The 12,222-nt window shown below is 35.0% G+C and overlaps 1 protein-coding gene across 3 annotated transcripts in view; it reads left to right on the forward strand.

Moving 5' to 3' along the window:
- Positions 1-12,222, forward strand: part of LOC128998691 (protein PAT1 homolog 1) — a 79,835-nt gene that overhangs the window by 26,407 nt on the left and 41,206 nt on the right. For 2 of the 3 annotated variants that reach the window (XM_054424932.1, XM_054424933.1), the window contains exons 9-11: positions 4,754-4,851; positions 6,110-6,256; positions 12,005-12,142. In XM_054424932.1, coding sequence (XP_054280907.1) covers positions 4,754-4,851; positions 6,110-6,256; positions 12,005-12,142 — 383 coding nt within the window. The remainder of the gene's footprint in view (positions 1-4,753; positions 4,852-6,109; positions 6,257-12,004; positions 12,143-12,222) is intronic. The other variant, XM_054424934.1, reaches the window with a different exon arrangement.

The following is a 12,222-nucleotide window of genomic DNA, read 5'->3' on the forward strand; positions in this document are numbered from 1 at the left end:
AGATCCAATATGGCGGCCGAAAAAATACATCCGTCATAACCAAGTTAAAATAGGTTGACAAAGACTGGTGGTGTATACTTATCTTTATCTAGCACTATTTTGCGATTATGGTCTTAGTTTGTAAATACACAATGTTAAAATAGGCTAAAAATAAAGTTATAAAAAGTGCTCATAACTTTAGAATGGATCGATATTTTTAAAAACCGATTGCAGCATCGTATTCAGTGCAAAAATCTAGTTCAAAACCAAGGGTCACAACCCTACCTTTACATTTGAAAAAAAAACTTTGTATCCAATATGGCGGATCCAAGATGGCGGCCAAAAAATTTTACCCAGTCAAAATGAAGTACTTACTACTCTACAATGATCTGACGTGGTCCGGAGTTGATATCTTAAAAAATGTAGAAAAAAGTAGGGGGGGAACTCATTTAAAACTCACCCTGTATAAATTGATTAGGTTACGATGAAGGTAGCAAAATCACTATCTAGAAATACAGGAAACTAAAAAACATTTAGGCCTTAAACAGCCACATCTAACAATATAAGACAAGATACAGAACATGCAATGACATAATTTGAGACTGAGTAGGCTTGTATAACAACAAAAAATTATGCAAACAACAACAACTATGCTTGTGGTTTCGTCAATAGAAAGATAAAATATCTATAACAAATATTTTAACTTATAAATAAGATTGTAGATTAGTTACAAGTTTAATATGTAGCCATAAAAAGTTTTATGGCAGTAGGCAATGGCCAGCGGCAAATTGAATATTCACGAAAATACTGACTGAGTTAGAGATAACATTTAACAGTCATCATAAAACTATTATTTTTATGATAAAATAGAATTGGGGAAAGTCGTAAAGAAATAAAAGTGATAAAACTCAACAGTTCTTGGAAGTACTTGAATACAACAATTATTGTATGTGATAAAATGCTAATGAATTTGGGACTGCTAATGGGTTTTTTATTGCATCATCACCCTAGTAATAAATTATGAAGATATTAACAAATATCTGATAAGACTTTTATGTGCTTGAAACCAACTGTCGTTGACTACGATAGTAAACTGAAAGTAATTTATTATTATAATAGGCTGTACCGAACCGAATTTGTACCGTATAAAATGCTGTACCGAACCAAGCTTGTACCGTACCGACTTTTTCGGTGCACCGCAGACCCCTACCTACCACCGATAAAATAGTCGGATCTGAAAACGAATAATACCAGATTGAAGTATAATACTGGCTCAATAAGTGGCAAGCGAACAACCTTTCTCGGATAAACCCACATTACATTCCGATTCCACTCTTGGGGTTATGCGACTTGATTTATTTTTTCTTGGGTTTATGAAACACAGTTAGTTTTTGGAGTTATGATCACTTGGGCTCATAAGTACTTGGAAATAAATTGACTGGGTTTTTTGTAGAGGTGTGCGGATATCCGAAAAATCGGGTCGGATTCGGTTCGGTTCGGATATCCATATCCGAACCGAGCCTAAATTTGATATCCGACACTCGTTATATATCTGACTTTTTCGGATAGACAATATATTTTGACGTTTTGGACAGAAACTAAATCTCCATAACCATCATTAGTTTCCCAGGACAAAATTACACAAATACGTTTCCAACGACAACGTTACAGCAAAGGACAAAGAAGCCGTATGATGCAATACCGATGTCTAGTTTATAGTCGTTATCAACGTCGTTATCGGCTGTTTTGCTTTACGATTAGATTCGTCTGGAACAAACAGACGTAAAGCAGAAAAGAACTACCATGGTCAACTCGTGCTTGTCTCCTGATACTAGGGGCGCTATGCGTAATAGTTTTTTTTTTTTTTTACAGTACTGTTTTAAAGTATAAAAATCTAGCCTACTTCTTAGCTGTTACGTAAACAATAGATGTAATGTTTCCCGATAAAAGTCAGAATAGAAACAATAGAAAGGCAACACAATAGAAGGGTGGGAGGGGTTGGGCAATGACCTCGAAAGGAGCCCGGGTAACGGGTAGCAACAGTGAGTCGAGTAGGCCTTGAGGGGGGAAGGGGTGGGTACGACCTTGAAGCTATATAGACTTGCACTACTTCCCTAAATCTATGGAATACCACTCGCCAGTCCTTTAGTTTAAAGCACTGGCGAGTGGTATTCCAATCACAGGACAAGATACGTTGTTTTTTGGGTATTCATTGCCCGGTTTGACTTTGGATTGTCTTATTGTGTAGAAACTTTGAATAATCAAAAATAAAATTAGAACTAACCACGATTATTTAGCATTGATTGTGTATATTAAATGATTAAATGATAGGGACCAGGGGAAATATACAAACTTTTGTCATGATTTGAATTTCAACATCAAAATACAATATTGCATAATCATGATATTTTAGGTCATTGACCTTTATTATGCATCCGGTATTGCTGTTTCAGAAGAGAAGGCACGTTGATTAATTATAAATTGATATTCCCGTGGTTAAAAAAAATTATTTTATAAACTTACAAAACAAAATCATAAAATCTTACATAAAGATAATAACAATAACAGCAATTGTAAAAAGGGTATAAAGATAACAACGTCATTATACTTCCTCTTTGTTCTTCTATTTCTTGGGTGTCCCTTCATCACGCATTCAACAAGCTGCCTAGTTGCCATGGTTACTAATCACCCATGTCGTTATCAGCTTTTGTGACATAGCGCACAGCAGGGGGTAAAACTTGAAGAAAATCGGTTAATTGTTACGTATTATTCAATTACCAATGTACTTTATTGGTACTGTATTAATAAATTGGCCGATTTTTGTCAAATTTTACACAAAATTTATTGAAATTTCAAGGTGAATATCAATAAAACAATTATTACCAAATTTTTTTATTCATTTAAAAGATTGATTTGTGGTATTGGGTTCCCCACTGAGTGCAGCCGAGCTGCACTAATGAGGGGGGGGGGGGTGGACAATAGACGGCTTATCAGACCCGATAAGACCTCCCCAGTGGTCTGGAGAAAGCTTGTAAAAAAACTATTGCCCTAAGATTATTTTAAAATATTATTTTACCTCACTCTAACTCCTAAGACTTTATATTGATGCTTATTGATGTGAAGAAAGTTTTCGAGGTTGTGACTTAGCAAATTTAATTTATCATAGCACCGGCCCTACATCGAGACTCTAACATGTCAAGACTGGTTTGGTTTGCACTAAACAACCCCTCTATGGAATACTTCGCAACTGCCAAGTTATCACTACGTCTTTTACGCAAAAATGTTTCCAGACAACATCCTGTCCCCCGTGACAATTTCTCATCACGGCTACTATTAAAAGGGGGCCTGGGGGCGGAGCCCCCAGCGAGCACAAGGCGAGTTGTTCAATATACAATCCATTTTTAACAAACTAAGATTATACTATTCAAATACAATTTTAAAAATTATCTTGGTATTTTACTTGGGATAATGAAGTTATGTAGGCTAGTGTAATTCTCGGTTCATCAAGGTTCTACTGAATTATGTTTGGCAGTGAATAAGTGTAGAATGAAATTTATAAATTCAGGGATACACACCTTTTACAGAGTTATAAAGCCTAATTGCCCTAATTAACTTGCCACAACATCAAATCTATAGCCCAGCTTAGTGCATTAGTGATGTTTTCTAAACTTGGCAAACCCGCAGAATGCCACTTAAGGCCAATATACCGTTCCAAAAACGTAAGGAAATACAATGTGAAAATAAACTTGAGATAGAACTCCTTGTGAGAACCAGGAAACAACATAAAACATAACCTCAAGTAAACAAGCCCAAATGTTTTGACATCAGTCCTGCTGAGCTAAAGTGTTGTGTGAAGATTTCGGCTTCTAGTGTACTTAATTCAAGCAACCAACTTTTGAAAATAGATGTTGTGAACTGTGATTTTCAAGAGAGAAAAAACTGTCGACGTGGCTAATTTGAAATTCTAATTCTATGATTCAAAATCGTCATTTAATTTTATTTACACAGCTTTACAGTGTTTTATAGGTTAAAAATGCATATGCAGCTTATTATTAACTGCGCCGAACTATCCGAATCCGAAAATATCCGAATCCGAACCTCCCAATATCCGATCCGAACCGAGCCTCAACTATCCGATCCAAATCCGATCCGAAATGAAATTTCACTATCCGCACACCTCTAGTTTTTTGAGAACTTGGTCTTGTTGGCTCATCAGATTTTCGTTGGCTTTTCGTTCGATGACTTGGGGTTGTGAGATGTTGTATTAAAATTATCTTGGGGTTATGATTACTTGGGCTTATATTTACTTGGGTTCTTGGAGATAAATTTACTTGGGGTTATGGGATGATCCCCACCATTTGAGGAATACATGCTCCATTTTTTGTGCCACATGTTAATGTAAATCAAGCTTTAACCAACAGCCTTATCTGGTTGATAAGATGCACTGATGGGTAGACTGAAAATATTAAAAAAAACACAAGGTTTTCAAAACTACTATCTCTTTCTTCATTTGTAGATCCCTTTTTCTAGGTGTAGGAAATAAGACGAAGAACCAATTATGAAGTTCAGTTGTTTTTAATCACTATTACTATTTGTAAAATTACTATACTAAATTGATGATACTAGAATGGATTATTCATGGATGGGAAGTTTCCTATCTCCTCAATTTGGGATTTTCAGCCATCCTAACCAAACTACAAAATTTTTTTGAAATTGTGTTCTTTTACCCTTGCGCTATGTGAATTTAAGTTGTTACATTTTATTGTTTTTCCAGTCCAGTGTAAACCACAACGATATTCCGACTGGAAGATGCCCTTCCAAAGACAACAACAACAAAATAACCTTCCGCCTCAATACCAAAATACTAACCAGGTATGTGTTATGCTCTTAGAGATAATTTTTAAGTGTCCATTGCATTTGATCTATGGTTTTCCTCTCTGAACAGAATATTTTTAGTTACCCAGGTTTTATTCTATGATGAAATGAAAAGAAAATCCTTCTTTAGGTCAAGGTAATATTCTTCCACCGCCACCATCAGTTGGGATCGGTTTCCTATGGATTTGATGGGAAAAGGCATGGAGTTCCATAAGAGGCATGGTGTTACTAAAAATTATTTATTATAAACAGTTGTTCTGTGGTGAGGAATGCGAAGCGTGTACGAGCCAGAGCGGGTGCTTTTTTCATTTAAAAATTTAAAATTCTCTGCAAGATAATTTGGAATTCCACGATTGATGGCTGAGTGAGTAATGGAAAGTATTCGTATTTTCCTGATGTTCTCTAATTTCAAAATTGATTAATTAATGTAATAGTGTTTGACGTGGTCATCACTCAAACAGAACACAAGTAACCGAAAACATTCTCCAACCGGAAACATTTATGAGCGTAAAAAGCAAAATCAGCATGTTACGAAGACGACAGGATCCAGGACCCAGGATTTGGGCTACTACATCAGAGCTCGGTTTCCGAACGGCGACGCGACGTGTGAATACAACAACTCTATAAACTCTAGTGGTCTAGTCTAATGTCTTGGCTGTCTGCTGCGCTCGTCTAGATTGACAACTCAGACGTTAACTCTCGTTACCACGATCATGTGAGATGATAACGATGTTACACAGTCACATCTTGAAATGTTCACCTGATGATAACAATGACGCTGAGATCACGACAAATGTTTATGGTTGTTGTCGATTGCAGGCGGTAATTACTATTGGGATGTGCGATGCAGCAGTTTCATTTTTTATTTGATGCACCGATGTGATTAAGAGAATTTAGATTTGAATTTATGTGATTAGATGCGGCACAGTGGTGATTTGTTTGATCAGAATAATGTTTAACTTTTGTTATTGTAATAAGCAACAAACTAAATGTAAAAAAAAATAATTACAATTTTTATTAGTAAATTTGAAGTTGCTATAACCTTACTTTTATATATTAATCACTGTAGATTTAACGGTAGGAGTGGTAGACAAACACACTCAGAACAACACACACAGAAACACTCAGAATTCAATCAAATATATACTAAATAAGTATTTGTTAGTACAACACGTTTCTAACAATTTTTACAAACTTACTTTTTTCTAACCAAGAACATTTAAGGGAGACCTTATTTATTAAGATGGTTTTCCAGCACCAACAGTTTGGACGAGTGCCTCCATATCAGCCTACAGATGAATGGGCGGGCCTGATGAGTCCGCAAGAAAAGCAATGGCTTGCATCCATCCAAATGCTACAGCTTAACACCCACCAGCCGTTCCGAGACGACTATTATTTTACGGTATTGGTGTTTCCCTTTAGCGAATTTCCCTTCTGGGAAGTAGCTTCCACCTTTTTAGTCCCAAAAATACTATTTTTTTAAATTAGCAAATTTTTTTGGAAGTAGTTAGAGAAGTAGCTCTAGTAAGAGCTTCACAGTGTTTACCGTTTGTCCACATCGAAACAAATGTTTTAAGGCATGATAACTCATGTAAAAGATAACTTATCTATGTATGGGTCTGTGGTATACTGAAAAAGGTTTGGTTCTGGTCTAATTACTGCCATCAGCATTTTACCGGTACAAAGGTTCAGCCTATTATTATATTAAATTACTTTCAATTTACTATCGTAGTCAATTTGGTTTAGAGCTCATAAAAAGGTTTGTTTACGATTTTCATAGTTTATAACTTGGGTAATGATGCAAGTAAAAACTCATTAGCAATCCCGGGTCCATTAATTTTTACGACAATAATTTTTGTACTCAAGTACTTCAAAGAACTCTTAAATTTTATCACTTTTATTCCTTACCACTTCCATTATTTATTACTAGCGTAATACTATGAGATCCCAAACCAAATTTATCATAAAAATATCAGTTTTATAATGGCTGTTAAATTTCACCTATAACTCAGTCAGTATTTTCGTGAACATTCAATTTGCCGCTGTCCATTGCATACAGGCCTACTGGTAGTTTTTTGTTGGTTTTATAAAACTGTCATTGCATGTTCTGTATCCTTGTCTTATATTGTTGTCTTTTCAGGTTGAAATGTTTTTTGTTTCCTATATTTTTGTTATTTTTTTATTTAGTTTATATTTTTCTTGTACTTTATGCTTTCAGAGTTTCAGAAAAAGCTTTGCAACAGTTGTATCCATCGTATAATTCGTTTGGAAGCTGATAAAAAAGATGCTCTATGCCATTACTTCATCATAACCTCCAGTTTTTCATTGTCGTCTGTTGAATGTGAACAGCTGAAAACTAAACTGTCTTCTTACTGAAAACATTGATATGTTTTAAAAGTAAAAAAAAAGAAACAACCAAATATTATGTTGATTTGGCAAATTGTTGCTTCCAAACATGTTTATTCCTAAAAATTCTTAACCTAACCACTTTATGGCTATGACCATAATCTTATCTATTCTAATCCAACTTTTAGTTTCAGAAAAAGCTTTGCAACAGTTGTATCCATCTTATAATTCGTTTGGAAGCTGATAAAAAAAGATGCTCTATGCCATTATTTCATCATAACCTCCAGTTTTTGTTCTGTATCCTTGTCTTATATTGTTGTCTTTTCAGGTTGAAATGTTTTTTGTTTTCTATATTTTTGTTATTTTTTATTTAGTTTATTTTTTTGTTGTACTTTGTGCTTTCAGAGTTTCAGAAAAAGCTTTGCAACAGTTGTATCCATCTTATAATTCGTTTGGAAGCTGATAAAAAAGATGCTCTATGCCATTACTTCATCATAACCTCCAGTTTTTCATTGTCGTCTGTTGAATGTGAACAGCTGAAAACTACACTGTCTTCTTACTGAATGCATTGATATGTTTCAAAAGTAAAAAAAAGAAACAACCAAATATTATGTTGATTTGGCAAATTGTTGCTTCCAAACATGTTTATTCCTAAAAATTCTTAACCTAACCACTTTATGGCTATGACCATAATCTTATCTATGCTAATCCAACTTTTAGTTTCAGAAAAAGCTTTGCAACAGTTGTATCCATCTTATAATTAGTTTGGAAGCTGATAAAAAAGATGCTCTATGCCATTACTTCATCATAACCTCCAGTTTTTGTTCTGTATCCTTGTCTTATATTATTGTCTTTTCAGGTTGAAATGTTTTTTGTTTCCTATATTTTTGTTATTTTTTTATTTAGTTTATATTTTTGTTGTACTTTATGCTTTCAGAGTTTCAGAAAAAGCTTTGCAACAGTTGTATCCATCTTATAATTTGTTTGGAAGCTGATAAAAAAGATGCTCTATGCCATTACTTCATCATAACCTCCAGTTTTTCATTGTCGTCTGTTGAATGTGAACAGCTGAAAACTACACTGTCTTCTTACTGAATGCATTGATATGTTTTAAAAGTAAAAAAAAAGAAACAACCAAATATTATGTTGATTTGGCAAATTGTTGCTTCCAAACATGTTTATTCCTAAAAATTCTTAACCTAACCACTTTATGGCTATGATCTTATCTATGCTAATCCAACTTTTAGATTCAGAAAAAGCTTTGCAACAGTTGTATCCATCTTATAATTATTTTTGAAGCTGATAAAATAGGTGCTCTTTGCCATTACCTCATCATAACCTCCAGTTTTTCATTGTCGTCAGTTGAATGTGAACGGCTGGCAACTACACTGTCTTTTGTACTGAATGCATTGATATGTTTTAAAAGTAAAAAAAAACCAAATACGTTGATTGGAAATAATTTATAAACTGTGTGAAATTCCCTTGTCTAATGGTAATAATAATAATTGTCGTTAGAAAAGAAGAAAACTGCACAAATACTGGCACGTAGTGTACCGGTTTTATACCGAGAACCGAGGTACAATATTTTGTACCGTACCGACCTTGAATTTTCTGTACCGCAGACTCCTAGTGTAAAGCAACATGTATTTGAACCAGTTAGAACCCAAACAGGATAGACATATTATAAAATTGTTCTATAAGTTAACTACAGATGAAACAAAGCAATGAGAATTTTAAATCATTGATAGCAGCCGCTTTAATGAACTGTTATATGTCTGGCAAGTATTCTTTTATCAGCCACATGAGAAGGGGTATAATAAGAGATGGATAAGTAACATACCTCAAGGACCGAATTGGCTGTATTGCAATTTAATAATTGTTATTATCAGCAACTTAAACTAAATATTGTCTTTATCATCAGCATCGTCTACTTTTTTACTCATCATCGTTATCACCTTAAAAAGTTGTGACTGATATTTTAAACTCCTAACTATTAGTAGCATATCTGTGTTGTATTGGTTTTATGTATTGTTTGCTTATTTGTTATTTTTAGCTGTTGTATTTCCTAAATTGATTGTAATTTACATGGAAGTTTTGTTTATTTAAACTGTTAACCGAAAGCGTTGACATTAAACAAACAAAGAGCCTGGGATCCAGTGCTCGTAGGTATTTTAAAGCCTTGTTTAAAATACCTTATGGACCAGAAGAATTCCCTGGAATTGTTATTTGTACAATATCCTTCAGCCTTTTTTAACTCATTTTTTAAACAGTTTCTTTTAGCCGACCTCAAAGTCTTGTTTGTGGTCTTATTTATTCTGAAGTATTTTTTCCCTTTCACTTGGGTATACCTGTATAATTAGTTCTTCCTTAGCTTTCTTTCTTTCCTCAATCATTTGCCTACTATCTTCATTGACCAAGTTTTGGGGCTTTTTCTATTCTTTTGGAAGCCACCTATTGCTCAGCTGCTTCTTAAACTGATTCTCAAATTATTTTACATTTGTCCTCTATATTTGTCTATTTTCTTTTCTCCTTTATCCAATACTTGAATTGAAACCAATTTGTGAGTTTGAGATTAGGCTAAATTTCTTAATAATTGACATTTGGGTTTTCAAGTTTTCTCAGATTAAACTTTTGTGTTTTGTTTTTCCCTTCTCTCTCAGCATAGTTTTGCCATACTTTTACTATCACCAAGTTATGGTTGTCCCACATTCAGCACCCCTCTTTCTTTTGATATCCATGATGCAGCTTTTATGTCTGTCCTCGGTCAACACATAAACAATTTGATTTTTCACTTGTCCATTTGGGGAAACCCATGTGACCTTGTGAATGTTTTTTTCCTATGGAAAGTAGTTAACATGATTTCAAGGATGTTGAGCTTGCAAAACTGGTAAGCTTCATTATATTTTTATTTGTTGTTTTGTGTAAACTATTACACCCATACTGTTTCTAGCCTGGCTCATTCCCTAATTTCGAATTTGCATCACCTAATATAATTTTTACATCATAGTCTGAGATCCTTGTTGTCAGCTGGTCTAGGTTGTCATAGAAAAGGTCTTTCATGTCATCATCTGTAACCAACCCCTGTATGTGCACGAAACAAATTACAGATATGTTTTGAAATTTTCATTTCAGTCTTATACGGCACAGCCTTTTTATTCACTGGTTCAAAATTGAGATTGAGTCTATTGGTATCTATATATAAAGCCAAAAGTACCCATGAACTTTTGACGGCAATTACTATGCAGGCGAGGAATTGCTATTAGAAATCACAGCCACTGTATTAAAGCGTGCAATTCTTTAAGTTTAACTTGCCATTAAATGGCAATCTTGTCTTTTGGAGACCTACTAAATTTAAATGGTAACTATCTAATTTATTCGTGACTTGGATCAAATTTCCCTGGTATTGCTAAGGGTTCAAACATTCCATGATCCAAAACTCAAATCCTTAAAACTAAGCTTGGGTCTGGTTCCTGATATCTGTCCTTATCCGAGGCTTGTTGGCGTTTCTAAACAGGATGTTTTTCCAGTGCAAGGTTGTCAGCCTTGCGCCCAACCTCCAACCTGGAGGACCAGGAGATTGTGATCGTAGTCCTCTTCTCTTAGACCAATCGCTTTCACTTCAGCCGCAAGACCATGGTGTTACATCAGAGTGTCCTTCTTCTAACCTTTGGGTACCCAACCCTATCGTGCAAGGCAGTACGGGCAGTGCTTATTTGATTGTAACACTTCCCCGCCATGTCACAGCACTATCATCGGGCTTATGTAGACTTTGCTGAGTGTGACCCTACCACAGGTTTCCCTCCTACGCCCTCTAGTGCTGCCACCTATTCACCGAATAGTGCTGACTTTTCGGACAACCTCTGATTAACAGCTGTCCACCATATCTGATGGAAGGTTTGCTATCCGCCAACTGCGACCCGCCCTGTATCTGAAGTTTGGATAGGGCTGACACTATCATATGCTTTGTGAAAATCTATATACAGTAAATGGAAATTATTATTTTATTCCACATATTTTGAAAGAGATTGCTATTTTGAAAGAATATTTGGTCTGTTGTTCAGCATTGCTGGGCAAAACCAGCATGTTGGTTTTGTATATTTTCCTTGTATGTACGCATAATTTCTTACCAACTTTGCCATTTGTACTCCAGTAATTTAAAATTATTTTTGGTCAAACTGTATTCACAGAGCTCAAGAGAAACCCCCATTTGAAGATACAAGATTCTGTTTTATATCCTTTCTAATCTATGGGAGTTACCTAGTATCTACACTTTGTTCCAATTATCAGGCATAAATTCATTCCTCCGTACTTCCAAAATTAGTTTATGGAGATCACTCTAAAGTGCATTCCCTTCAACTTTGAGGATCTCAGTAGGTATGTCTTCATTCCCTGGGGCTTTATCATTACTAAACTGTTTCATAGCTTCGTATGCTTAGATTAAAGTCTGTTCACCTGTTTCGGGTTGCACATAATGACAAATCTCATTTTGCTCCTCAATAACCTTTTTTGTATGTATTTCAAAACTTAAAGAAGTACTGTTTCCAAGGTATTCCTTGAAACTCTGCCCTCGATTCACATGATGCATTGATGGCTAGGTTCCTATTTATGTCTTTGGGTTTTGAAGTAAAGCCTTTCTTGAAAAACATCACTTGCCTTCATTTTGCTTATCTCAACTGGCCAGAGACATACTTTACTTGAAGACATACAGAATGGATTCTCCATTCTTGAACTTACTTTGTATTTTCTCATAAAACTAAATAAACATTATGTATAAAAACATTTTATAATTATGTGGATTTTTTAGGTCTACCAGCAGAGACACGGAAGCGGCAAGAAGATTGCAGGACCCCCCAACCAGAAAAGGGATAACCTGGGGATTGCTCCCCAGAAGCAAAATACCTACACACCCCTTCAGTTTGAGAACTCCCTGGGGAAACTGCAGGTCTGTATTTTTTTCTATTCGATTACTTAATCAAATATAGTTCATCAGTTATGTATGTTTTACTCTTGCTTTCAGGATTT

This window comes from Macrosteles quadrilineatus, unplaced genomic scaffold (assembly GCF_028750875.1).
Source record: "Macrosteles quadrilineatus isolate MER2022 unplaced genomic scaffold, UCM_ALF_1.0 Scaffold_7__1_contigs__length_78375512, whole genome shotgun sequence".
Lineage (NCBI taxonomy): Eukaryota > Metazoa > Arthropoda > Insecta > Hemiptera > Cicadellidae > Macrosteles > Macrosteles quadrilineatus.